The sequence below is a fragment of the Mus caroli genome, unplaced genomic scaffold (genome assembly GCF_978045245.1).
Source record: "Mus caroli unplaced genomic scaffold, Mus_caroli_1 scaffold_15, whole genome shotgun sequence".
In the NCBI taxonomy this organism is placed as follows: domain Eukaryota; kingdom Metazoa; phylum Chordata; class Mammalia; order Rodentia; family Muridae; genus Mus; species Mus caroli.
In genome coordinates this window covers 105,444,338-105,467,743 of record NW_028227270.1, presented here as the reverse complement: position 1 = coordinate 105,467,743, position 23,406 = coordinate 105,444,338, and the positions used below count along the sequence as shown (strand labels likewise).

Sequence of the window (23,406 nt, the reverse complement as noted above, 5' to 3'; positions counted from 1 at the left end):
TGTAAAATACTAGAAACTCAACAGTTGCAGGTCCACAGACCCCAGCTCTTTCAAAAGGTCCTGGTGTGATAAGGAAGGACAGGTCATTTTGAATCTCCTGTTAATGACCTAGGAAGACAAATTTCATTTTTTGTTATAATGTTAAATGCTTTTTCTGTATATAATAGCCACCGTGTCATCTGAGGCAGTTCTTCTGAACATTTTAGGGAGTCTAGAATGGGCAAATCCATGGAGACAAAATAGACTAGTATTTGTTAACACTTAAGGCCAAGGAAATAGCAGGCTGCTGATTTTGGAGTGCTAGAATATTCTAGAATTATACAACATGAAGAATGTTCTCAGTTTTTTTTTTTTTTTCAATCTCAGTTTCAATTCATAGAGTTTGAAAACCTCTGCTTGGAATTTCAATTAACATAGTAATTAAATTTAGCTATCTTTCATATACTTAAGTAAAAGAAGGCATTCATTCCTTTTGTAGAGTTTAAGCCAACCTCTCCTGCTGTAGAGAAATTTGGTCAGTGAATATATTGAGACAGGGATGCACAAATACATAGATTTTCATTTTTTATGAATTTAAAACATGTACAGACATCTGCTTATTTAAGGTATGGTCTAGTTATTTATTTTTTTCTTTGATGGGATTAAGAAATACAGGATTAAGCCTGGCACACACCTTTAATCCCAGCACTCGGGAGGCAGAGGCAGGCGGATTTCTGAGTTCGAGGCCAGCCTGGTCTACAAAGTGAGTTCCAGGACAGCCAGGACTATACAGAGAAACCCTGTCTTGAAAAAACCAAAAAAAAGAAAAGAAAATACAGGATTATATGAGAATTGAACATCTCAGGAGACTGGAAGATGACTTGGGCAATAATGTTATTACCAGGAATGAGGAACTTATTTAAATGGGTTACCTTGATAATAGCACTTATTAAGATTCACTCACATTCAAGTCATTTTTCTCTATAACATGTATGAAACTCTTAGGTTTTGAGTATGGAAGCTGGCACAGTTTCACATATACAGAAGATAGGCCTGTCCTGGGAATCCAGGTTCTTGTAGTCAAGTTAGTCCATCTTAAATAAATCCTGATACGCAGTTGCGTTTATTTATTGTCTTATTTATGACTTCACCTCTTTGCTAAGCAAAGAAGTTATGTGTGAAGACTTTTTGCTATGTTAGGTAGAGCTAAGAATTCAGCAGGGTAGATCCAGACAGCAAGTCTCTTATATAACAGAAAAGCTGTCATGGCATTTCTCTGTCTATGACTTTGTTCATGATCTTTCAGGGCCCTTGGGCTGTATAGCAGTGACCTCTGAAAGGACTCCCCATTCTAGATCATACAGTTTGTATTCCTCCTGGAGCCACATTTATGCCCATGCTCCGGACCACTCATGAGCAGGATCTTTCCTAGGGACCCTTCATTTTTGGCATCATCTTGTCATTGCTTTTATTCCACAGAATCTCATTCTTTGTTTTCGCTACCTAGCTGAAGTCCTTCCTCATAAGAAATGCTCCATTGAGCAAGTGTTTACCATATGGGTCATATGTAGTTATAAGCATCTTATGTACACGTGAGATGGAAGTTAAGTGCAGATTTTATTAACTGACACACCTCCCAGGATTATCCCAACCAAAACAGGAGTCCTCAATTGTCTACATCTTTAGGATTCATACTTTATACTATAAATGATTACATGGTCTCATTTTTCCTACCAGAAAAGATTCTGCATACAAAAGATAAGGGATTACATAAAGGATCGTATATTTCTTGAGGTTACAAATCTTTGTGTTCAGGAGTCTTGCATATAGTAGCACTCATTTGATGTTCAATGAAAAATAAAATTTATCTAGGAATAGTAGCTCAGTGCTGTAATCCCAGCACCTGGGTTGCTGATGTGAGAGAATTCACAGCTAGTGTAGGCTGTGGAAAAAGAACTTATTCCTCTGATTAATTATATAGTCAGGAGAAAATGCATCAGTTGCTTTACAAAGGTACCTGAGTATTCAAGTCACAATGGTAACCATCATGCCTGAGGTTGAATGGCCAGGACATGAAAAAGCTGGCCCCTTAGTGTGTCCGCTATCATCCTGGCATTTTATTGCTATCACAAGCTCCATAGTTGTGTTTATGTGTTTTGTTTTAAAGCATAAACTTCAAGAACCTGTGTTCTTATGGGGTTTTGTAGGTGACATTTAATGTGCATGTTCATATACAAGGGTACATGGTCACAGGTGTGCTGATGTGGTCTTGAAAATGCTAGTTCTGATGAACTTCTCTGTGCTCATTGCCCATCAGCCGTGAACTCATTTCCAGGCTAATCTTAATATGCACATGAATGTGTTTATAGGAAGAGCAGCTCTTCCTGTCCCTGTCCTGTGTCCTGTCATTGTCCTCTCTCCCCTTGCCCACACACCTGCATCAGGCACTCTGCTGATGGAGCAGCCAGTCCCATCAGTGCCCTGAGCAAGCACAGGGTTGATATACAAACACCCAAAGGTAATGGCACTAACTGTCAGAGCCATTCTTCTGTCCCTAATGCATGAAATCCTGCACTCTCATTTCGTCATGTATATGCGGCAAATCACGGAGCCCCTGAGTAGACATAATTTGTAGTTAATGGGAATCAATTCTATCCAACTGAATCTTACATTTGAAGGTAAAGTCTCTCAGGATAATGTTCGAAATCTTCACTTCTCTACGTTACAGAATTTCACCATTTTAGGTTGCTCTCATTCTGGCCTTAGGCTTTTAGTGAAAAAGCATCTTTTAGACATGCATTCTGCAAGACAGAGTGTTCAGCAAGGATAAGAGATATATTATTTTAATCATACTTTTCATGATGATTTCTTATATACTAGCTCACCTTCTGGTACACAGAGATGGAAGTACATAATCCTCTCATGGCTTTCAGCCAGGGAGCATGTCCGGAACCCCTACCCACACCAGAATCTGAGAATACATAAGTCTCTTCAATAAAGTGCTGTGATAGATAGATAGATAGATAGATAGATAGATAGATAGATAGATAGATATTCTCTCATACTTCTGATTACATCTAATACATGCTGCAGTGTAAATGCCATGCAAATAGCTGTGATATTGTTTAGGGAATAGCAACAAAAACTATCTACTCATGGTTGCTACATGTATAAGGTTTTCACACTACAGGTGTGAAGTTTTAGTGTTTCAATCTGAAGTCAGGTGAGTTTGTGGATGTCGAGCCCTTGGCATCCCATAACGCTACTATTTTGGCAGACAAGAAAACAAAATCACCATTCTGACATTGTTAATTAACAAAGGGATCAGTTCTGTAATCTATATGAATATTTTGTTATAAATGTCCCTACTGTATCAGGAGGCATGATAGACAACTCAGGGAGAAAATAAAATTAGCAAGAAGGAAGTAGTTCTGCCTTGTGTAGACCTGGAAAGTCAGAGGAAAGCAAATTGAGAAACCTGGTTTTCCATAAATCCCTCAAAGTACTTGAGTACTATATGAAATGGCTATATGGAGAGTCTGTAATGAGGCTACAACTTTAGAGATCAGAGACCTTCTAAGGACTTTTACATCTGAACCCCAAACAATTGTAAGGCTACCCAGCTACCCAAATGAGCACTTTTCATTAAACAACATGAGAACAGCTCTGGGCAGCTTAGTTTTATTTCTTCTTATTATAATACCTGTGTACAGGTATTATAAGCACATTTTCAAAGCAAAGCATTATTATATCACAGAACCAAGATAATAAATTTCTTCACACAGACATCTCCTGTAAGATGTATAAAATTGTCCTGATATCTTCTTGTAAGCCTCTCTCCATTATCATCATCAGTAGATGGAGAGCCATGATACTTCCACTCACAGCATAAATGCTTCCAACAATGTAAAGGCAATTTATGCACTATTACCACTTGCAGAGCTCTCTAAATAATACCTATTAAGCTAGATTCTATGGACACTGAGCAATATCAAATAGGCTTTCTAAGTCATTAGAACTGAGAGGTGCCTAAATGCTCTGGAAGTACTTTTGAAGGAATTAGAATTGTACTGAGCAACTGCTAAGTCATAATCACTTTTATTGCCATTCATCAACAATTTCTTTTTGTGGAATTTGCTAGAAACCATATGTATGCAAGATCCCTGGCTGCACCAAGCGTTACACAGACCCCAGCTCTCTCCGGAAACACGTGAAGACTGTGCATGGCCCTGAGGCTCATGTTACCAAGAAGCAGCGTGGGGACATGCACCCTCGGCCTCCACCCCCGAGAGATTCCGGCAGCCATTCACAGTCCAGGTCCCCTGGCCGGCCAACTCAGGGAGCATTTGGTGAGCAGAAGGAGCTGAGCAACACTACCTCAAAGCGGGAAGAATGCCTCCAGGTGAAGACTGTCAAGGCTGAGAAGCCCATGGTATGTCATTCACTCTCCTGTTCTCCCAGAGCCAAGCACTCATTAAGAAAAACCCAGATGAACATGTCAAGGGATGACACTATCCCCCTCCATTGTATCTGGCCACTCTGACTTGAGAGTCGTGAGCCCAGTGATTGAGACTGCTCACTCAAAGTTAATCTGCTTCGTCAATAACTTTGCTCAAAGGGAGTTGCTGAGATTCTTACCTGACTTTTAAAACTGATCCATAGCTGTACCACTTGTGGCAGAAAGACATGGCTGTCAGTGTCTTCAATGCAGCTACTCTGTAGAAAATCGTTCCTTGAGCCTTTCTGCAAATATGCTTTCTGTCTTCGTTGCCCTGTTGACCCCAAGATGAATAAGCCGAAGTCCTTATTCTTTGGGGTTTTACAGTTCAGTGGGATGTACCGATTGAAAAACAAATATAATTCAGATGATGGGGCTTAACCACAAGTCTGTGAAAAGCCTTCTAGGAAAGGAGAATTGGCAGTGTGCTCCAAGGGCAGAAGCCCCGAGGACAGTTCAGCACTCACACAGGGAGAGCCAGTGGCTCCTGGGGAATGGGAGGGAGACTAGAGGTACCAGTTGTGGGATTTGCCAGAGCGGAAGGGGGAGAGGGAGTAGGGCAAGGGCAAGATTAGGGTGTGATCATGGGCTTACCATCTCTAGTCTTAAGGATTGCAGTACAGGTCAGGGAGAGTGGAGACAGGTACAGGATCCGCATGTCACCACAACCCAAGATACCTTCTATTGCATAAAAAAAGAGGATTGTCAGAATTACTCACAGCAGTTTATCTTAAAAATGACTTGGTATGTGAATATTTATAGGCAGATTATATTATAAAGATAGAACTCAAACAGCTGCAGACCGAACCCTATATTTCCAGGTGAGAAAATTGAAGTTTCTTGAAGTGAATCACAGGTCCTGTTTCCTCAACAGATGCTGTGTGCTCGTGGGCATTAAATACCAGATACCTTCACAGACATGTATTAATGAACATTACATTTCTAATATAATTTCTTTTAAAACTTGTCTTTAATTTGGTCATCATGCTATAAATTAAATTCTCTCTTCCTTTTTCTTATTAATGCAACACCTCTTCTGTCTATTGCTCCCAAATGTCTTGTTCTCACTTCCTAAGGACAGTGGGTAATAAGGTGAGGGAATTTTGACTTCTCTATTTTTTTTGTTTTGTTTTGTTTTCATTTTAACATGCAAGCCTTCTTCCCATTTTATCTTCCTTTGGTTTCTATGGCATTGTGACATCCTTGGTGAGCATTGCTCAGCTCTGTGCCTTGAACATAGCATGTGAAAGTGGGGAAGTTAGATGATCGTTGTTACTTTTGCCTGGGACTTCATAATCAATCACACTGGGCCAACCAAGCAGTTGTTCTCAAATTCTAGTTAATTACTATCTTGACTAGCATAGATTCAAGTGTGGGACTGGATATGTACTGTGTTCTTTGAGGAAAACCTGGATAAATTTGTTAGCAATTTAACCTCCATTCAGTTGAGTGCATATAAGTAGTTTCCTGATTGTAAGTACCTGTGCCTTCTTACCTGTTCTGTGGCATGTGTGTGAGCATAGTCCTATACACATATTTGTGTACATACATATTTTTATTATTATGTTGAAGAATGAAACTTACCCAAAGCTTTAAAAAACTCCTAGTACTTCTGGAAGAGTTGATACCTCAATATTTTGCAGAGGCAAAATAATTAAGAATTTTCATACTCATGATCAGATTGACAAATCTTCCTTAGCTCTGCTTGGTTGCCCAAGGTTGAAGTTAATGTTCCATGTGGCACTTGCTGAGAAAATATGCATTTGCTTGAATTCATATGTTGTGAAAGTAATAAAGCTAGAAGACTCCCCAAGAGAGTTACCTCTACAAACACGTTCTCAGCAGCATTGCTCATCCCACCTGAGAATCACTGAATGAATCTTTTACCTGCTGTTAGTGACTCTAGTGTTTTATAGGAACACGGGAGCTGGTACTGCAGAGGCTCAGATTAGCCATCTTAGGGGTCTAAATATTGTGACTTTCAGTGGCCAGTGAACTTTTCTAAACAAAACTTTTGTTCTTACAAAGATGTGACTTCATGTAAACCCTTACAGTTTTAGATAGACCAACTAGTTGTGCAGTGTGAGAACTATCCTGTGTACTATAGGACCGTTCACATGGTCATTCCCAGACCCTGAGCCGGTTACGGTTCCATACGCCCTGGCTCTCTGATTGAGACTTGTCAGTAGGATTAAGTTTTCATGAGTTACATAATTCTCTTCCAGCATCTATTTGGTTAAGATTAGATCATACTGAGGGAGACACACACCAAAAGGAACCATGAAATCATTCTACAAGCTCAGGGCTACCATCCATTGCAGCCTGTCTTCCCTCCTGAGTGTGACAGAAGCAAGACGATTTATGTTTTACCGGTTGCAGCCACCTTGATTCAGACCTTGGTTGAGGGTCTATAACACTAGCAAAATGAGGCAGGGAGGAAAACATAGAAAACATAACTTGAGAACCAGGTCTGAATAGCTAGAGGGGTCTTTGTTGGAAGGAGATGAAGTGTTTTATGAAGCATGTGAATGCTGTAGTTCAGCAGACTGAAACTCAGTTGTAACTATAAGAATTACCAAAGCTTGTGACCTCATCTTTAGCTTTGCCAGGTCTTTATGCTTAGGTACTCACTGGGATTTATATTAATTTCCAGTAACAATTGATACATCAGGAACTGATCCCATTATATACACAGATTCTGTTGTAGTGAATGGTTAAGAAATTTGACCAAAAATATTGTCCTGGAGATAGAATTGAAAATGAGGAAGTATTTCTCCATAGTTGGCATTTGAAACAACAGGGTCTCATGGCTGATAGTTCTGATCCCAGCACATCTAGCATCGTCTACCATCCATCACCTCCCCTTGTGTATCAGCCTGATTGGTGGGCCATTCTCATTTTGGCCCAAACATCTACCAACACATAGTTTTTCTTCTCATATAACCTGCTGATACCCTGAAGGTTTTGGCTTGCATGAACTGTCATTTTGGCTCCCTCTCCTTTACCCTTCCTGATGTCATTTGGTTCCTTTCTCCTTGACCCCAATAGACATCTCAGCCAAGCCCTGGTGGTCAGTCTTCATGCAGCAGCCAACAGTCCCCCATCAGCAACTATTCCAACAGTGGGCTCGAGCTTCCTCTGACTGATGGAGGTAGTGTAGCAGACCTCAGTGCAATCGATGAAACCCCAATCATGGACTCGACCATTTCCACGGCAACCACAGCCCTTGCTTTGCAAGCCAGGAGAAACCCAGCAGGGACCAAATGGATGGAGCACATCAAACTTGAAAGGCTAAAACAAGTGAATGGAATGTTTCCAAGACTGAACCCTATTCTACCCTCCAAAGCCCCTGCGGTATCTCCTCTCATAGGAAATGGTAAGTCCCACCCTAGACCATGTGTTGTCTGCTCAGGCTTTCAGTGTGGCCAGAACACACCAAGCAGATCTGGAACCTTTGGTTTTATATTTGTTAGTTTCTTCATAGATCCTAAATGTGTTGATGTTGAACCATTCACACTGCTTTTCTAGATGGTCTATATTTTGAAAATAATAGCAGAATAATACTGGAACAAAAACTTAAAATGAGAAGAACTCAGATTTTGATGAAGAAATTGTAATTGCTTGAGTTTGAGTGGGGCAAGAAAAACCTTCACTAGAGGCCCTTGGTCCTGTGAAGGCTCTGTGCCCCAGGATAGGGGAATGCCAGGCCAGGAAGCCAGAGTGGGTGGGTTGGTGAGCAGGGGGATGGTGGGGAGGGCATAAGGGGTTTTCAAGAGAGGAAACCAGGCAAGGGGATAACATTTGAAATATAAATAAAGAAAATATTTAATAAAAAAATCCTGGGGGGGGGGAGAAAAGAAAAACCTCCACAGTAGGTATATTTATAGTTAGTGCCACAAATCTAGTCTCTAAAAGACATAAAACCAAGAAAATGTTAACTCTTTGCCTAGTTCAAGGAACTAATGCTTCTCAGAACCTGTCTTAAGATATGTTTCACTTTATATCTCTCTTCCCTCCCTCTGTGCCTTCCCTCCAGGCACACAATCCAGTAACAACTATAGTTCGGGTGGGCCCGGGACCCTCCTCCCGAGCAGAAGTGACCTGTCAGGTGTAGACTTCACAGTGCTGAACACACTCAACAGGAGAGACAGCAATACCAGCACTATCAGCTCTGCCTACCTGAGCAGCCGCAGATCCTCGGGCATCTCCCCCTGCTTTTCCAGCCGCAGGTCCAGCGAGGCGTCCCAGGCTGAAGGGCGACCCCAGAATGTGAGTGTGGCTGACTCCTACGATCCCATCTCCACAGATGCTTCAAGGAGATCCAGCGAGGCCAGCCAGGGTGAGGGGCTGCCCAGTCTGCTCAGCCTCACACCCGTGCAGCAGTACCGCCTTAAGGCCAAGTATGCAGCTGCCACTGGTGGCCCACCACCCACACCTCTGCCCCACATGGAAAAGCTGAGCCTGAAGACCAAGATGGCCTTGCTAGGGGAAGGGAGGGACTCCGGGGTGACCCTGCCTCCAGTCCATCCTCCTCGAAGATGCAGTGATGGGGGAGGCCACACATACAGAGGCCGTCACCTGATGCCTCATGATGCACTAGCGAACAGTGTGAGGAGAGCCAGCGACCCTGTGAGGACAGTCTCGGAGAACATGTCACTTGCCAGGGTTCAACGCTTCAGTAGCCTCAATAGCTTTAATCCTCCAAATTTGCCTCCATCGGTGGAAAAGCGTAGCTTAGTGCTGCAAAATTATACCCGGCAGGAGAACGGCCAACCCCGGTACTTCCAGGCCTCCCCTTGCCCTCCCAGCATCACAGAGAATGTTGCCCTGGAGGCTCTGACCATGGATGCTGATGCTAACTTGAATGATGAAGACCTCCTGCCAGATGATGTGGTACAGTATTTAAATTCCCAGAACCAAGCAGGGTATGGGCAGCAGTTGCAGAGTGGCATCTCTGAAGACAGCAAAGTAGCCCATGAACCAGAGGACTTGGACTTACCAGGGCTGCCAGACAGTCATGTTGGCCAGCAGTACGCAGCTCTGGAGCAGCCCTGCTCTGAGGGCAGTAAAACTGATTTGCCCATCCAGTGGAACGAGGTCAGTTCTGGAAGTTCTGATCTGTCATCCTCCAAGCTGAAATGTGGTCAGCAGCGCCCTAGCATACAGCAGCCTCGGGGGTTTGGGCTATACAACAATATGGTGGTACACCCACATAATCTGTGGAAGGTTGGCACTGGTCCAGCTGGGGGATATCAGACCCTCGGGGAGAATAGCAGCACCTACAATGGCCCAGAGCACTTTGCAATCCACAGTGGGGACGGACTTGGCACCAATGGAAATACTTTCCATGAACAGCCCTATAAGACCCAGCAGTATGGGAGCCAGCTAAACAGGCAGCCACTGACTTCCAGTGCTCTAGACCATGCCTGTGGTGCAGGGATTCAAGGGCCCAAGCTAAAAGGCAACAGCTTGCAAGAGAATGGGGGTTTGCTAGATTTCAGCCTGTCCGTGGCACCAAATGAGTTAGCTGGCAACACAGTGAATGGCATACAAACCCAAGATCAAATGGGACAGGGATACATTGCCCATCAGCTACTCAGTGGCAGTCTGCAACACCAGGGGCCCAGCCGCCCTGGTCAACAGGTACTAGGGCAGGTTGGTGCTACCTCACATATCAACATCTATCAAGGGACAGAGAGCTGCCTACCAGGGACTCAGGACAACAGCAGCCAGCCAGCAAGCATGGCAGCAATCAGGGGCTACCAGCCCTGTGCCAGCTATGGGGGTAACAGGCGTCAGGCAATGCCAAGGGGCAACCTCACTCTGCAACAAGGACAGCTCAGTGACATGAGTCAGAGCAGCAGGGTGAACAGCATCAAAATGGAGGCACAAGGTCAGTCCCAGCAGCTCTGCTCTAACGTGCAGAATTATTCCGGTCAGTTCTATGACCAAACCATGGGCTTCAGTCAGCAAGACAGGAAAGCTGGCTCGTTCTCCCTCTCAGATGCCAACTGCCTGCTCCAAGGGAATGGCACTGAAAACTCTGAGTTACTATCCCCAGGTGCTAACCAGGTAACAAGCACAGTTGACAGCTTTGAGAGTCATGACCTAGAAGGTGTGCAGATTGATTTTGATGCCATCATAGATGATGGGGACCATACCAGCCTAATGTCAGGGGCCTTGAGCCCAAGTATCATTCAGAACCTTTCCCACAGCTCCTCCCGTCTCACCACTCCACGGGCATCCCTCCCATTCCCATCCCTGTCCATGGGCACCACCAACATGGCTATTGGGGATATGAGTTCTTTGCTGACCTCCCTTGCAGAAGAAAGCAAGTTCCTTGCAGTTATGCAGTAGGCGGTAGGCAAGGAGGACCACAAATAGAAAGACTGAAATGACTTGGGATTTTTTCTTTTCTTTTTAAAGTTCTGTGTGTATTTTAGCAATCTCATCTCACCTGATTGGGATGTGTCTCAAGTATATTCCTTTTATGGAAAAGGACTCTGAAAAACCCTAAGGTATTCTAGGGGAGAAACTGTCTTCCATTTCAGTTTGAATCAGTATTGTGACATTCAAATCACCCTTGGTTTTTTTGTTTTTTGTTTTTTGTATTTTTTAAACCTGTAAGCCTGCCCTCTTTTGAGTGAACCAATGTAAATGTATACTGCGCATGTTCTTTCTTTTAGAAGAGAAGTCATAGAATTAAAAGATTTGGCCTGCTTCTCTGCTATCCCAGGAACTAGAAATTGGTGTGCTTGTGACCAAGGGGTAACAGGTTCACCTTTTTAAAGTTTTTCTTTACAGTACTCAGTGACTTGCTTTTATGTGTGTATGTGTATTTTTTATTCCCACATTGAGTACAAGAATTGAATGAATAGTGAGCTTGAAGATTATTTGTGGGTGCACTATAGTTAGTATAAATAGCAGGTTTTCATGTGTCCTCCACCTTGATTCAATTCAGGGCATACTTTTAACAGCTGCACAAAAGTGGAAATGTGGGGATCCTGGAAATGAAATAGTTTGATGAGGGTTTTTATAGGGGGTAATTCTTATGTAAGTATGCATCCCGTGGGTATGTCTATATGGTCAGTTCTCCGTTATCTCCTGTACATGCCCTTCACCTTTATGAACATTCAGTGTTATTTAGCACTGCAGTGAGAGTGGACAGGCAGTTGGTGTTCAGATGTGTCACACTTTTAGCTTTTTGGTACGAAGTTAGACCAATTATAGGTTGAAATAATTGTGTAGAATTACTTTGAGGACTGTTTTTTGGACTAGCTATAATTATTCATTGGTCCCACCTCTTTTCCCATTGTCATAGGTAACTGAGAATTGAATTGACTATACATAGCTCTAAGTAGGTATTTAAGCAACCCACAACTGGATACATCACTACCATTTATTAAATTCACTACAGCAAGAGAATATGTCCTTTTTAAATGCCCTATTATAAAGGAAAAAAATGTGTAAAATTTAGTTATAAAAGGCAAAACTCACATACATTGACATCAGAAATAAATTGCTTTAACCAGTTTTAGCACTGGAGAGCATGACAGTTGATGTTTACTAGCCACGGGAATTTCAGATACCATTAGTCCTTACCACTGGACTAGGACTTTTGTTTTGTATTCAGATTTTGAAGATTTACACAGTGCAGCTGTTCTTCACATGCAGATCAGACATGAGAGTCACACTGTGTGTACACAGAGTTCATGGACTATCTAGCATAGTACTTTAAAGCCGTAAACAATTAGTAAAGGTTCACCCATCAGCCCCAACATTGGATTTCCCCAAGGCTGTGATTGACAGGGTTGTATGACTTCTCCTCTTAAATCCTGCCTGTAAAATTAGAAGTAGGAAGGCATTAGGTAATAGGAATAGTTCAGACTGTTGTCTCTCTTTTGGAGCCCAAATTTCACCAGGGAAGAAACTTTGCCATGTAGGATGACTTTGTGGCTAAGCTAGCTTTCTGATAGATGTCCCCAGGACCAGTCAAACCATCTGTAAGTTCACCATGCCCTGCAACCTTCTCCCAGAGGTTCCTTATAAATCAAAGGACAGCCCACAAGCAAAAGGGAATTACTGGTCAGAGTTCAGGAGAGTAAATAAAGCAGGGCTTCTTTTTGCCTCAAACAGGTCACAGTGTCATCACAAAATGGGTGATGGAATCCCTGAATTTCATTTATCAAAAGTCTTTTTTTGTTTTTAAGTCTCTGGTTTGGGTCTGACCTGGCATGCCTTATTATTTGGCCAGATCTCTTTATTACTTTTGATTTCAAAGAAGGGGTTCAGGATATTCTTCCTTCCTCAGCAAGAAGAGTGAACTTGGTTTCTGGTCACACCCATTGCCTCCTGCAGCAGAGACCTTTCTAGGTGGAGGCCTTGCATGTGACCTTGATGTTCTTACGTGCAGTGATTTCCCATGTTAGCGGTCCCTCCTAGGAGATGGGCAGTGCACAGAGCCAAGCACCCCTGCCTTCTTACCTTCTGCTTTTGACTTTCTCAATGGTTTCTTTATTTTTCAAGCTATTGCCTTTAGATTTTTGGAGTTGATGTTTCCACTCAGTATCTGACCTTTCTTAATATGAAAATTTCAGGATACAGATTAAAAAAAAAAAAAAGGAGAGTGAAAAGTGTTCTATCCCAAGATTTCACCAATCTGTCCTGATTAGTCCAGTTCAAGAAAGATCATTTGGTCACTAAAGCTAACCCAGGGGACATGAGATCTCTTTGGGCTTGGTCTTTCCTGTCAAAATCCCACTCATGGTCAGCAGCCCCTTTCCAATCCTTGGCTCTTGTATTTAGGAGAAACAGCTTTGACTCTCTCATGTCACACACAGCTGCTTTTTAATGAAAGTACAGGCTCATACATGGTACTCTTGTTTAATGTCTGTGTTAAATGGTGGGGTTTTTTTTTCCATAATTTTTCTAAAGAATTAAGGAACTCACTTCCCTGCTCCTCGCGTGTTGGCTTGTCCTGAGCCACGGGTTTTGATTCTTGCAGTGTATGTGCCTTATTTTATGTTTCTCTTGTCGATGAGAAGGACCAGTTGTTGTTGTCCAGTTAGCACTCAGAGGCTGCATGCCCAGACAGTGTCACCAGGAAGCGAACACAGGACTGTGGCAGTCTGTGGTGTTGGGTGACCTGATTTCCTGTGTTGTTTGAAGCTAATGAGAGGATGTTCTCCTCTGACAAGTTACGCTTGTATATCCTGCAGATGTGTAAGATAAACTGTGTTCCTTTTCACCACCATTTTTTAGATTTTTTTAAAGAAGAAAATGTGTAATCCTTTTTAAAGAACAACACAATGTAAATACATTCAAGTATTGTAGACATAGAGTCGGGATGTGATGGCCTCAGGCCTTCCTGGGAAAAGCCTGTGGCTGCTCAGTGCTCCTAAGCCATGGGAATGGCAGCCCAGAAACATGAACTCTGCCTTGGCTTTCAGAACCACTTAGTCCTTTTGTAACAAAGAAAAAAATAAATAAATAATAAAAATGTTTCTTACAGTGTCAATAAAAAAACTTTGTACTGAAATATTCTACTGGATTTCTTTTATTTAATTCCTGTTTTTAAGAAAAGGACACGTTCTCAAGAAAACTCCCCAGGCTATAGTTGACTCCCCAGTGAGTCCTTGGGAAGGAGACCTCTGATGGTAATGTGGAGGACACTATTGCAAACCAGTGTGAACAGCAAAGGATACAACATTTCTGAATGGAGCTAGTCACTGGAAGCTGTGTTAAAATAAGCCTCCATGGGGCTGGAGAGATGGCTCATTGGTTAATGGCACTGGCTGTTCCAGAGGGTTGTGGTTTGATTCTCAGCACCCACATGGTAGCACGTAAAGGCATGCAACTCTAGCTCCAGGGTTATATTAGACATATGTTAGAGGTCTCTAGAGAGACAGAGGTCATACAGATCGTGTGTGTGTGTGTGTGTGTGTGTGTGTGTGTATGATTTATTAGACTGGCTTACAAGCTGTGGTCCAGCTAATCCAACGATGGCTACATATTAACAGAAGGTCCAAGAATCCAGTAGTTGTTTAATCCATGGTCTTCAGTGTTCTCTGAAATCCCAAAGAAGTAGGCTTTACTGCCAGTGAAGAAATATACTTGGTAACAAGAGCAAACAAGGAAAGAGATTATTTCCTTCTTCCACAGAAGTGTAGTCCAAGTTAAAGATGGATCTTCCCACCTCAAAAATCTGGATTAGAGGTTTACCATCCTGCCTCAAAAACATGGGTTAGAAGTGGGTCTTTCCAGATGATTTAATTAAGGAGAAAAAAAAAATCCCTCACAGGTATGCCCAATCATTTGGGCTTTTGTTAATTCCAGATGTAGTAAAAGTGACAACTAAGAATAGTAGCCATCCCACCAGTTGAATTTACTGTATTCACTAGAAGGAGATGAAAATGCTGGCAAATTAATTGATGGTATAAGACATGCACCTCACATACACAAGGCTGTACAGAGCATGTTAATAGTCCAATGTTTCTTATTTTTACTGATTTGTCCAATTCTGTGGAAGGGTGATAAGAGGGTTAAAAATCTGACAACTTGTCTCCTTTTTATATTCTATCCTTTTATCTAGAGATGCAGGAACACACAAATGAAAATCTGGCAATATAGAGACTTTTCCAGCACACTTCTTTTAAATTTTCTATTTTATTCTATGTGTATGAGTGTTTTGTCTGTATATATGCCTATAGACCATGTGCACATCTGGTACCCACAGAGCCAGAAAAGTGCATCAGATCCTCTGAAACTAGAGTTGCATGTAGTCTTGAGTCACCATGTGGGTGCTGAGAATCAAACTCTGGAAGAATAGCCCATGCCATTAACCACTAAGCCATCTCTCCAGCACAATGGAGGCTTACTTTAACATGGCTTTCAATGACTAACTCCATTTAGAAATATCTTTGTCTTTGCATTTTCACACTGGTTTGCAGTAGTGCTCTCCACATTACCATCTAAGGTCTCCTTTGGACTTTGTCAGTAGTAGTGCATGTTGTATGCCATCAATTTAGCACCGTTGCTGGAAAACGGGTGCTGACTGGGTATCCCAAGCAACACTATCAGAGCATCCTCTGTAAACACGGGCACACATGAACTTGAACATGCCCTATTCATTCCCAAGGGGAAATTCCATTGCCCCCAAATGCTTTGATCTCTCACAAAATGTATCCAAATAAATTTGGGGAAAAATAAGCTTGTATTTGGAAGGGTGAATGAGAGGACTGCAGAAGCAACACAGCTTCTGGGACAGACCCCATTTCGGGCTCCAGACATCCAGGCACCTTCCCCGCCAGAGAAGAGGTGTCTGCCTGGGAGGGCTCGGCCTGAGCAGGTAAGGGAGCCATCTTAGGTCCCGGATACCTCAGAGACTAGTCTGCACAGGTGAGAGTGAAGACTACAGAAGCAACACAGCTTCTGAGACAGACCCTGTTTCCGGCTCCAGACATTCTAGGCAGAAGAGAGGTGTCTGCCTGGAAAGGCTCTGACCACCAGAGCAAATGAGAGAACCATCTTATATCCCATGTCCCTTGGAGACCAGTCTGTGCAGGTGATCCTATAGACTGCAGAGGCAACACATCTGGGACAGGCCCTGTTTTGGGCCTTCATCTTCAGACAGGACGTAGGTCTGAACGCCAGATATCTGTGCACCTTCCCTGCAATAGGAGAGCTTGCCTGCAGAGAGTACTCTGACCACTGAGACTCAGGATAGAGTTAGTCTCCCAGGTCAGCTGACAGAGGCTAACAGAATCACAGGAGGAACAAGCTCCAAACAGAGACAACTATAACAACTAACTCCAGAGATTACCAGATGGTGAAAGGCAAATATAAGAATCTCACTAACAGAAACCAAGACCACTCACCATCATCAGAACACAGCACTCCCACCTCAGCCAGTCCTGGATACCCCAACACACACGAAAAGTAAGACTTGGTTCTAAAATCATATCTCATACAATTTGCAAAACACATGAAACTGAAGAAGAATGAAGACCAAAGCGTGGACACTTTGCCCCTTCTTAGAATTGGAAACAATCACAGAGACAAAGTTTGGAGCTCAGACAAAAGGATGGACCATCTAGAGACTGCCATATCCAGAGATCCATCCCATAATTAGCCTCCAAACGATGACACCATTTCATACACTAGCAAGCATTTGCTGCAAGGACCCTGATATAGCTGTCTCTTGTGAGACTAGGCCGGGACCTAGTAAACACATAAGTGGATGCTCACAGTCAGCTATTGGATGGATCACAGGGCCCCCAATGGAGGAGCTAGAGAAAGTATCCAAGGAGCTAAAGAGATCTGCAACCCTGTAGGTGCAACATTATGAACTAACCAGTACCCCGGAGCTCTTGACTCTAGCTGAATATGTATCAAAAGATGGCCTAGTCGGCCATCACTAGAAAGAAAGGCCCATTGGACACGCAAACTTTATATGCCCCAGTACAGGGGAACGCCAGGGCCCAAAAAAATGGGAATGGGTGGGTAGGGAAGTGGGGGGGGGGGAGGCTTTTGGGATAGCATTGGAAATGTAATTGAGGAAAATACGTAATAAAAAATATTAAAAAAAATAAAATCATATCTCAAGATGCTGGTAAAGGACTTCAAGAAGGGCTTTAATAACTCAGTTAAAGAAATACAGGAGAACACTGTTAAAGAGGTAGAAGTCCTTAAAGAAATATAGGAAAACACAACCAAACAGGTGATGGAATTGAACAAAACCATCCAAGACTTAGACAGGGAAGTAGAAACAATAAAGAAAACCCAAAATGAGACAAAGCTGGAGATAGAAACCCTAGGAAATCAATCTAGAACCATGGATTCAAGCATCAGCAACAGAATACAAGAGATTGAAGAGAGAATCTCAGGTGCTGAAGATTCCATAGAGGGGCACAACAATCAAAGAAAATGCAAAATGCAAAAAGATCCTAACTCAAAACATCCAGGAAATCCAGGACAAAATGAGAAGACCAAACCTACAAATAATAGGAGTAGATGAGAATGAAGATTTTCAACTTAAAGGGCCAGCAAATATCTTCAACAAAATTATAGAAGAAAACTTCCCAAACCTAAAGAAAGAGATGCCCGTGAACATACAAGAAGCCTACAGAACTCCAAATAGACTGGACCAGAAAAAAAATTCCTCCCGACACACAATAATCAGAACAACAAATGCACTAAATAAAGATAGAATATTAAAAGCAGTAATGGGAAAAGGTCAAGTAACATATAAAGGCAGGCCTATTACACCAGACTTCTCACCAGAGACTATGAAAGCCAGAAGATCCTGGACAGATGTTATACAGATCCTAAGAGAACCCAAATGACAGCCCAAGCTACTATACCCAGCAAAACTCTCAATTACCATAGATGGAGAAACCAAAGTATTCCATGATAAAACCAACTTCACATAATATCTTTACACAAATCCAGCCCTTCAAAGGATAATAAAGGGAAAACACCAACACAAGGACAGAAACTACACCCAAGAAAAAGCAAGAAAGTAATCCTTCAACAAACCTAAAAGAAGACAGCCCCAAGAACAGAATCCCAAATTTTACAACAAAAGTAACAGGAAGCAACAATTATCAATGGACTTAATTCCCCAATAAAAGGACATAGACTAATAGACTGGCTACACAAACAGAACCCAGCATTTTGTTGCTTACAGGAAACCCACCTCAGGGAAAAGGACAGATACTACCTCAGAGTTTAAGGCTGGAAAACAATTTTCCAAGCAAATAGTCCTAAGAAACAACTGGAGTAGCCATTCTAATATCGAATAAAATTGACTTCCAACCCAAAGTTATAAAAAAAGAAAAGGAGGGGCACTTCATACTCATCAAAGATAAAATCTACCAAGATGAACTCTCAATTCTGAAAATCTACGCTCCAAATACAAGGGCAGCCACATTCATCAAAGAAACTTTAGTAAAGCTCAAAGCACACATTGAACCTCACACAATAATAGTGGAAGACTTCAACACCCCACTCTCACCAATGAACAGATCCTGGAATCAGAAACTAAACAGCGACACATGAACACTAACTGAAGTTATGAAACAAATGGATTTAATAGATATCTACAGAACATTTTATCCTAAAACAAAAGGATATAACTTCTTCTCAGTGCCACATGGTACCTCCGTCAAAATTGACCATATAATTGGTCACAAAACAGGCCTCCACAGATACAAAAATATTGAAATTATCCCATGCATCCTATCTGATCACCATGGACTAAGGCTGATCTTTCAATAACAACATAAATAATAGAAAGCCAACATTCACGTAGAAACTGAACAACACTCTACTCAACGATTCCTTGGTCAAGGATGAAAGGAAGAAAGAAATTAAGGACTTTTTAGAGTTTAATGAATGAAGCCACAACACACCCAAACTTATGGGACACAATGAAGTCAGTCCTAAGAGGAAAACCCTGAGTGCCTCGAAAAAGAAACTAGAGAGAGCATACACTAGCACCCTGACAGCACACCAAGAAGCTCTAGAACTAAAGGAAGCAAATTCACCCAAGAGGAGTAGATGAAAGGAAATAATCAAACTCAGGGCTGAAATCAATCAAGTGGAAACAAAAAGAACTATTTAAAGAATCAACCAAACCAGGAGCTGGATCTATGAGAAAATCAACAAGATAGATAAACCCTTAGCCAGATTAACTAGAGGGCACAGGGACAGTATCCTAATTAACAAAGTCAAAAATGAAAAAGGAGACATAACAACAGAACCTGAGGAAATCCAAAACATCATCAGATTCTACTACAAAAGGCTATACTCAACAAAACTAGAAAACCTGGATGAAATGGACAACTTCCTAGACAGATACCAGGTACCAAAGTTAAATCAGGATCATATTAACGATCTAAACAGTCCCATTTCCCCTAAAGGAATAGAAGCAATCATCAATAGTCTCCCCCCAAAAAAAGCCCAGGACCAGATGAGTTTAGTGCAGACCTTCAAAGAAGACCTAATTCCAACTCTTCTCAAACTATTCCACAAAATAGAAACAGAAGGTACTCTACCCAATTCATTCTATGAAGCCACAATTACTCTGATACCTAAACCACACAAAGATCCAACAAAGAAAGAGAACTTCAGACCAATTTCCCTTATGAATATCGATGCAAAAATACTCAATAAAATCTTCACAAAGCGAATCCAAGAACATAACAAAACGATCATCCATCATGACCATGTAGGCTTCATCCCAGGGATGCAGGGGTGGTTTAATATATGGAAATTCATCAATGTAATCCACGACATAAACAAACTCAAAGACAAAAAACACATAATCATCTCATTAGATGCTGAGAAAGCATTTCACAAACTCCAACACCCCTTCATGATAAAAGTCTTGGAAAGATCAGAAATTCAAGGCCCATACCTAAAGATAATAAAAGCAATATACAGCAAACCAGTAGCCAACATCAAACTAAATGGAGAGAAACTCAAAGCAATCCCACTAAAATCATGGACTAAACAAGGCTGCCCACTTTCTCCCTACCTATTCAAGATAGTACTTCAAGTCCTAGCCAGAGAAATTCCACAACAAAAGGAGACCAAGGGGATACAAATTGGAAAGGAAGAAGTCAAAATATCACTATTTGCAGATGATATGATAGTATATATAAGTGACCCCAAAAATTCCACCACAGAACTCCTAAACCTGATAAACAGCTTCAGTGCAGTAGCTGGATATAAAATTAACTCAAACAAATGGCCTTTCTTTACACAAAGGATAAACGGACTGAGAAAGAAATTAGGGAAACAACACCCTTCACAATAGTCAAAAATAATATAAAATACCTTGGTGTGAATCCAACTAAGGAAGTGAAAGATCTGTATGATAAGCACTTCAAGTCTCTGAAGAAAGAAATTGAAGAAGGTCTCAGAAGATGGAAAGATCTCCCATGCTCATGGATTGGTAGAATTAATATAGTAGAAATGGCTAACCTACTGAAAGCAATCTACAGATTCAATGCAATTTCCATCAAAATTCCAACTGAATTCTTCACCGAGATAGAAAGGGCAATTTGCAAACTCATCTGGTATAACAAAAAACCTAGGATAGCAAAAACTCTTCTCAACAATAAAAGAACCTCTGGTGAAATCACGATGCCTGACCTCAAGCTGTACTGCAAAGCAATTGTGGTAAAAAGTGCATGGTACTGGTAGAGCGACAGACAGGTACATCAATGGAATAGAATTGAAGACCCAGAAATGAACCCACACACCCAAGTTCACTTGATCTTTGACAATGGAGCTAAAACCATCCAGTGGAAGAAAAGACAGCATTTTCAACAAATGGTGCTGGCACACCTGGCGGTTATCATGTACAAGAATGCGAATTGATCCATTCTTACCTCTTGTACAAAGCTCAAGTCTAAGTGGATCGACAACCTCCACATAAAACCAGAGACACTGAAATTAATAGAGGAGAAAGTGGGGAAAGGCCTCGAAGATATGGACACAGGGGAAAAATTCCTAAACAGAAAAGCAATGGCTTATGCTGTAAGATCAAGAATTGACAAATGGGCCCTCATAAAATCCCAAAGCTTCTGTAAGGCAAAAGACACTGTCAGTAAGACAAAAAGGCCATGAACAGATTGGGAAAGGATTTTTACCAATCGTAAATCAGATAGGGGACTAATATCCAATATATACAAAGAGCTCAAGAAGCTGGACTCCAGAAATTCAAATAACCCCATTAAAAATGGGGTACAGAGCTAAACAAAGAATTCTCAACTGAGGAATACCGAATGGCTGAGAAGTACCTGAAAGAATGTTCAGTATCCTTAATCATCAGGGAAATGCAAATCAAAACAACCTTGAGATTCTACCTCACACCAGTCAGAATGGCTAAGATCAAAAATTCAGGTGACAGTAGATGCTGGCGAGGATGTGGAGAAAGAGGAACACTCCTCCATTGCTGGTGGGATTGCAAGCTTGTACAACCACTCTGGAAGTCAGTGTGGAAGTTCCTCAGAAAATTGGACATAATACTACCGGAAGATCCAGCAATACCTCTCCTGAGCATATATCCAGAAGATGTTCCAACTGGTAATAGGAACACATGCTTCACTATGTTCATAGCAGCCTTATCTATAATAGGCAGAAGCTGGAAAGAACCCAGATGTCCCTCAACAGAGGAATGGATACAAAAAATGTGATACATTTACGCAATGGAATACTACTCAGCTATTAAAAACAATGAATTTATGAAATTCTTGGACAAATGGATGTATCTGGAGGATATCATCCTTAGTGAGGTAACCCAATCACAAAAGAAGTCATTAGATATGCACTCCCTGATAAATGGATTTAGCCCAGAAACATAGAACACCCAAGATAAAATTTGCAAAACACAAGAAAATCAAGAAGAAGGAAGACCAATGGATGGATACTTCATTCCTTCTTAGAATAGGGAACAAAATACCCATGAAAGGAGTTACAGAGACAAAGTTTGGAGCTAAGACAAAAGGATGGATTATCCAGAGACTACCCCACCCAGGGATCCATCCCATAATCAGCCACCAAACCCAGACACTATTCCATATGCCAGCAAGATTTTATGAAGGGATGCTGGTATAGCTGTTTTGTATGAGGCTATGCAAGTGCCTGACAAATACAGAAGTGGATGCTCTCAGTCATCTATAAGATGGAACACAGGGCCCCCAATGGAGAAGCTAGAAAAAGCACACAAAGAGCTGAAGGGGTCTGCAACCCTATAGGTGGAACAACAATATGAACTAACCAGTACCCCCAGAGCTCGTGTCTCCAGCTGCATATGTAGCAGAAGATGGCCTAGTCAGCCATCACTGGGAAGAGAGGCCCCTTGGTATTTCAATCTTTATATGCCCCAGTACAGGGTAATGCCAGGGCCAAGAAGCAGGAGTAGGTAGGTAGGGGAGCAGGGCAGGGGTAGGGTATAGGGAACTTTCGGGATAGCATTTGAAATTTGAAATGTATATAAAGAAAATATCTAATTAAAAAATGCCCACAAAAAAAGAAAGAATGAAAGAACGAAAGAACGAAAGAAAGGAAGGAAGGAAGGAAGGAAGGAAGGAAGGAAGGAAGGAAGGAAGGAAGAAAGAAAGAAAGAAAGAAAGAAAGAAAGAAAGAAAGAAAGAAAGAAAGAAAGAAAGAAAGAAAGAAAGCTTGAATTTATACTCTGTCCAGGTGTAAATTAATCAGCTCACAAAAATGTGTATCATTCAGCAAGCCAAAAATAAAAAAGGAAATTGCTACTAATGAAAAGATGGAAAGGCGGGATTGTGCCCTATGTTAGAACAACAGGACTGATGTGTGTGTGTGTGTGTGTGTGTGTCTGTCTGTCTGTCTGTCTGTCTGTAAAGAGGTTTTTAGAAAGTTGCTCAGTTTGTGGTTTAGCCATTCCCTAGACAGCAATGGCTGTCTCTCAAAGAAAAGTGAAGAATTCAGGAGTTTTTCTATCCAGAAGCCTGTATGTATCAGCTGGTCTCTGGCCTGCATTGGACTCTCAAAGAAGTTCTAATCTCAGTGAAGGACTGATTGAGCAACAGGATGAATGAATTTTTTAGCAAGAGAGAAGGCAAGCAGGCAAAAAAGCAAAAGCTTCCTTATGGCATGTCAGTTTGTGGTGTAACAGATATTCTACCTAAAGGTATCCAATCAAGAAAATCCCTTGGGTTTTAGTTGACTCAAATTGTAGTCAAGCTGACAGGCGAGATTAGCTATCATGTTTCTCAAATGCCTTTTTAATTCCAGAGGGCAGCAGTGGAGATGACACAGGTTTCCTTTGAAAATAACTCCTGTGACATAATTGCATAAGTAATAAGATTCTGAATAATTTATGTGTGAGATATAAAGGGTTAAGAAACAGCTGTGTATGAGGTAAATTAGACACAACCCATTGG

The 23,406-nt window shown here is 41.7% G+C and overlaps 1 protein-coding gene across 1 annotated transcript in view; it reads left to right on the top strand.

The window, feature by feature from the left end:
• Gli3 (GLI family zinc finger 3) overlaps positions 1-13,948 on the top strand; it is a 266,310-nt gene extending 252,362 nt beyond the window's left edge. The window contains exons 13-15 of the mRNA XM_021180371.3: positions 4,121-4,411; positions 7,526-7,853; positions 8,514-13,948. Coding sequence (XP_021036030.1) covers positions 4,121-4,411; positions 7,526-7,853; positions 8,514-10,834 — 2,940 coding nt within the window. The 3' untranslated portion in view covers positions 10,835-13,948. The remainder of the gene's footprint in view (positions 1-4,120; positions 4,412-7,525; positions 7,854-8,513) is intronic.
• Positions 13,949-23,406: the final 9,458 nt, after the last annotated feature.